This window comes from Cetorhinus maximus, chromosome 6 (genome assembly GCF_964194155.1).
Source record: "Cetorhinus maximus chromosome 6, sCetMax3.hap1.1, whole genome shotgun sequence".
NCBI lineage: Eukaryota > Metazoa > Chordata > Chondrichthyes > Lamniformes > Cetorhinidae > Cetorhinus > Cetorhinus maximus.
Window position 1 is genome coordinate 15,107,308 of NC_135884.1, and position 6,000 is coordinate 15,113,307.

General features: G+C 45.6%; 1 protein-coding gene across 2 annotated transcripts in view; it reads right to left on the bottom strand.

The window, feature by feature from the left end:
• Window positions 1–3,070, bottom strand: part of LOC144681555 (interferon-related developmental regulator 2-like) — a 40,422-nt gene extending 37,352 nt beyond the window's left edge. The window contains exon 1 of one of the 2 annotated variants that reach the window (XM_078543228.1): window positions 2,754–3,070. In XM_078543228.1, coding sequence (XP_078399354.1) covers window positions 2,754–2,790 — 37 coding nt within the window. In that variant the 5' untranslated portion in view covers window positions 2,791–3,070. The remainder of the gene's footprint in view (window positions 1–2,753) is intronic. The other variant, XM_078543229.1, reaches the window with a different exon arrangement.
• Window positions 3,071–6,000: the final 2,930 nt, after the last annotated feature.

The following is a 6,000-nucleotide window of genomic DNA, read 5'->3' on the forward strand; positions in this document are numbered from 1 at the left end:
CTTGTGAGATAATCAATGCTTGTATACAGCAAAGCCTGATCAACATCCAGGGCTAGGCAGATAAGTGAAAAAGAGCATTTGTGCCACACAAGTACCAGGCAATGATAATCGCCATAAAGGGCACCTAACCACCTACCCTAGACATTCAATGACATTACCATCATCAAAACTCACACTTTCAACATCCTGAGGTCACCAATGCCCAGAAATTTAACTGCACCAGCCACATAAATGGCATGATCACTGAAACAAGTCAAAGGCTGCAGTAAATGGCTCATCAACATGGGCAGCTGCAAGAACACTCATCGTTCAGGACAACAAACTCCATTCGATTGCCAATTCATCTGCCAGCCTAAACATCCAATCCCTCCACCACCAGTGTACGACTGCGATCTGTACTAAGATGGCAGGACTTCCCAAATCCTCACCACTTAGAAGGTCAAGGCAGGTGCATGGAATCATCAGTACTTCCAAGCCACATATCATCCTGACGTGGTCATATTCCACGATTCTATCGTTTTCACTGGGACAAAATCACAAAAGTCCCTACCTAATGGCACTGTGGAAACACCTTCACCACACAACACTGCCGTGGTTCAAGAAACCTACTCAAACATCATTTCAAGGACATTTAGGGATTAGCAATAAATACTGGTCTTGCCAGCTAAGCATCTATCCTAGAATTAATTACAAAGAATTCGCAGCCCTCTGCTTAGCTCAATGTCAATACTTATTATCATGTTCCTCTTCTAGCTAGAGGTCTTATTGTAGAATATGTGACTGTATTAAAAGTCATTTATTTTCTCGATATCCCTGAGGATCTTGAATAGTTCAATCATATTGCCCTTAAAGCCCTCTCAAATATAAACACATCTCATTATAACTCAAGTACCATATCCAGGTAATTTAACAGCCCTTCACTGCACTACCTTCAATGTGTGGGTACATACCTTCTCAGTGTAAAGAACCAGAATTGTACATGTAGCTCACAAGTAGTGTTGAAGCAGTGTTCCATACAACACAATTACCTCCTGAGGTTTTCCTGTGTTTTATCTGTACTTGCCAAGGACCTACGTCCTCTCTTTACTGCTACCATGCACTGTGCTAATAGCTTCAGTGGTCTACCCTTCCAATAGTAAATCTAAACTCCCTTCCAGTGTCATGCCCATCATACAAACTGACACTTCAGCGCAGTACAATACTGAGGGAGTGCTCCACTGTCAGAGGCGCTATCTTTTGGATGAGACATTAAGCCGAGGCCCTGTGTGGGAAAGAACCCAACACCTTAAAACAGACGATCTGGTTATTTACAGTGCTGACCCTTTTTCTGCTATTAACACATTCTGCTATTTTGCTTTCAGACCGCGCTGACCATTATCCTGTTATTAACACCTACTCTGGACCAAAGCTTTACTGTTTAATACTATCATTACCACTCCCTTTGTCTTGTGTTCCATTGCACCTTTGTCATTTAATCTCTCCTGCCCTCTAACCTAACCTATCCCTTTACCTTCTATTGTGCTCCACCTGCCCCTCCCCACCTTTTCAACAGCACAAAATCCATCACATTTCTACCTCTTTCCAGTTCCGAAGGTATTGGAACTCAAAACATTAATTCTGTTTCTCTCCCCACAGATGCTGCCAGGCCTTGAGTTTTTCCAGAACCTTCTGTTTTTATTTCAGATTTCCAGCATTAGCAGCATTTTGCTTTTATTACCTGGTTACTTATTTGATTGCATTTGTAGGACCTTGCTATATGCAAATTGGACACCATGTTTCCCTTGACTCTAACACTGATTACACTTCAAAACCAAACAGTGCTACATAAAAGCAAGTTTCTTCCTATGACCAGTAGAATGTCATACTTTTACCTTACTTTGCTTTTTTAAAAATAATCCTTTCCCTATTCCATGACTCTGCATTGGCTATATTAAATGACATTTAGGACTCGTCTTCCCACCTCTATAATACAAGTCTTTGCATATTTTGATCACCTTGTTACAAGTCAGTTGTTGGCCCCAGTTCACCTCTGACCATAATGCTACACCGACACTAGCCCCAGCATTTGCCACGAGTGCCTATTGAACTCTGGTCCCAGCTCTCACCACCCCGACATCTTGGTATGTATCAAACCTTGACCCCAGTTCATATTGAAGTCTAACCCCAGCTCTCAGTCCATTACATACAGATTCTAAAATATCTTTCTTGGGATATGGGCATTACTGCCTAGGTCAGCGTTTTTCACCCATTCCCAATTGCTCCTGAGAAGGCAGTAGTGAGCTGCCTTCTTGAACCACCGTAGACCATGTGGCATAGGTACACCCACCGTGCTGATAGGGAGGGAGTTCAAGGACTCTGACCCAGTGACAGTGAAGGAACAGCGATATAGTTCCAAGTCAGGATGCTACGTGGCTTGGAGGGGAACTTGGGAGGGTGATGGCCCAATCTGTCCCTGGCTCTCACCCCATCCCCCTTCCCCTCCCCCCAGGTGCACACACATGGAGCGCAGGCCCCAGCTCTCACTCTCGGTAAATATCTAACCCAGACCAGGGATTTCTCATCCACAGTTGATATCAAACCCCGAGCTTGGATCTTACCCCTCACGCCACCCCCCAACCTCCCACCCCCAACCCCGTAGTTACTGAACCCCCTGATCCCAGCCCTCGCCCCGTTAACATACCTACCTGACCCCAGCTTTCAGCCCTGGTACACATTGAATTATATCCCTAATGAACCCCGAGCCTGGCCCTCACCCTTTTTGTGGCCAGTCCGGCCCCGGGATTTCGGCATCTCCGCTCTTGGTGTTTGGCGCTTTGACTCGGCCGGGACGGTTCTCTCGCTGGCGGGGCCCTGTATCAGCCAACAGAAGGCAAACGCCTCTGGGACCGGTTAGTGGGCTTGACACGATCGAGAGCTGTTAAAGATGAGCGGCCACGCTGGTTACAATGCTTAATATTGCGGAATTTCTGGCTATGATGACGGGACAACCAGGCACACACCTCCACCATCTTTCCTCTCACTCCCACACTGTGCTCTCCAGCCGGCCGGCGCCGCGGGCTCTGACGGGAGTTGTAGTCCGCGCCGGCGCCGGAACTCCCACCTGGACAGCGGCCGCGGCCCCGGGGAGAAACTACATCACCCGGCATGCCCCGCTCGCGTGGCGCAGGCGCGGACTCACAATCCTGGCTGACGCTCTCGCGGCCCTGGCGGGCAGCGGGACCACGTGACTCCCCCGGCGCCAAGCGAGGGCGGGAACATGTCACGTGCCGGGGACTATGTGGGATTCCAAACTTTGGTAGTTTCCGCCCACCTGTTGCCTGTTTTTTTTAAACTAACTTTTTCTCTTGTTATCCCTTATTGTCATTTTGCCCATCATTTCTGTCCAGAAACAGGCAATGGCCATCATCATCAAAGTAGAATTTAACCATCTCCCCTTAACATTCATTATTATTACCATCAATTCCCCCATCATCAATATCCCAATTGACTATAAACTTAACTGAACCTCTTCCTTCAGGCACCATGCCCTAACAGGGTGTTGGTGACTATACACTTCCATTGGATTGGTCCATGATTATACTTGGCAAACTCCTGCAGTGGTTTGCCTTTGCCTTCTGCAGTATAGCTGAATAAGCAACTCTCCCACTCTTACTGCCTGACATCAGGCATATTGGAAGGACTTACAGTCTGATAATCAATCTGTTTGGCCACACTATGAGCACACCTTCTTTAGGATCAAGTCCTGATGTGGGACTTGAACCCAAAGCTTCTGGCCTAGAGGTAAGGACACTACCACTGTGCCACAAGGCCTCCCTTAACTGGGCCACCAGCCATATAAATCCTGTAACTACAAGAGTCAGAGGCTTGGAATTCTGCAGCGAATAACTCACCTTCTCACTCCTCAGCGCCAGTCCACCATCTACAAGACAAAAGTCAGTCATGAATGGTGGTGGACAGACAACTAACTGGAGGAGGGAGCACCACAAATACCCCCATCCTCAGTGATGGAGCAGCCCAACACATCAGTGCAAAAGACAAGGCTGAAGTATTTGCAATTATCTTCGAACAGAACTGCTGAGTGGATGATCCATCTCGGCCTGCTCCTGAGGTCCCCAGATGCCAGTCTTCAGCCAGTTCGATTTACACTATGTGTTATCAAGAAATGACTGAAGGCACTGGATACTGTAAAGGCTATGGGTCCTGATAACATTCCAGCAATAGTACTGAAGACTTGTGCTCCAGAAATAGCCGTGCCCCCAGCCAAGCTGTCCCAGTACATTAGCATCGACCTGGCAATGTGGAAAATTGCCCAGGCACATCCTGTACACAAAATGCAGGACAAATCCAACCCAGCCAATTACCGCCCCATTAGTATATTTGCGATCATCAGAACAGTGATGGAAGGGGACATCAACAGTGCAATTAAGCCATAAGACCATAAGATGTAGGAGCCAAAGTCAGCCATTCGGCCCATCGAATCTGCTCCATCATTCAATGAGATCATGGCTGATCTGATAATCCTCAACTCCACTTTCCGGCCTTTTCCCCATAACCCTGGATACCCTTACTGATTAAAAATCTGTCTATCTCAGCCTTGAATATACCTAATGACCCATCCTCTACAGCCCTCTGCAGTAAAGAATTCCACAGATTCACTACCTTCTAAGAGAAGAAATTCCTCCTCATCCCTGTCTTAAATGGGTGACCCCTTACTCTGAGATTATGCCTTCTGGCCCTAGACTCTCCCACAAGGAGAACAACCTCTCAGCATCTACCCTGTCAAGCCCCCTAAGAATCTTATGTTTCAATAAGGTCACCTCTCATTCTTCTAAACTCCAATGAGTACAGGTCCAACCTATTCAGCCTCTCCTCATAAGAAAATCCCTCCATACCCGGGATCAACCTAGTGAACCTTCTCTGGACTGCTTCCAATGCCAATATATCTTTCCTTAGATAAGGGAACCAAAACTGTTCACAGTATTCTAGGTGTGTTCTAACAAATGCCTTGTATAGTTTTATACATCATCCCCTTTGAAATAAAGGCTAACATTCCATTTGCTTTCCCTATTACCTGTTGAACTTGTATGTTAGCTTTTTGTGATTCATGCACTAGGACACCCAAATCCCTCTGTGTTGCAGCTTTCTGCAGTCTTTCTCCTTTTAAATAGTATTAGCCTCCTCTATTCTTCCTGCCAAAGTACATAACCTCACATTTTCCCATCTTATATTCCATCTGCCAAATTTTGCCCACTCACTTAACCTGGCTATATCCCTCTGTAGACTCTTTGTGTCATCCTCACCACTTGCCTTCCCACTTATTTTTGTGTCTTCTGCAAACTTGGCGATAGTACATTCGCTTCCCTCATCCAAGTCGTAATATATATTGCAAATAATTGTGGCCCCAGCACTGATCCCCGTGGCACTCCACTAGTTACAGGTTGCCATCCTAAAAATGCCCCCCTTATCCCAACTCTCCGTCTTCGATTAATTAGCCAATCGCCTATCCACACTAATATACTACCCCCAGTACCATGGGATCTTATTAAATAGCCTTATAGGGGGTACCTTATCGAATGCCTTTTGGGAATCCAAATAGGTAACATCTATTGGTTCCCCTTTATCTATTGTGCTTGTTACCTCCTCAAATAATTCTAATAAATTTGTCATGCATGATTTCCCTTTCATGAAGCCATGTTGACTCTGATTATATTATGCATTTCTAAATGCTCTGTTATTACATCCTTTATAATAGGCTCTAACATTTTCCAATGACATATGTTAAGCTAACTGCCCTATAGTTACCTGTTTTTCATCTCCCTCCCTTTTTGAATAAGGGTGTTACATTAGCAATTTTCCAGAATCTAAGGATTCTTGAAAGATTACTACCAGTGTATCCACTATCTCTGTAGCTACTACCTTTAATATCCTAGGATGCAACCAACCCATTAGGTCCAGGGGACTTATTGGCCTTTAGCCTCAATAGTTTCCCTAATGCTTTTT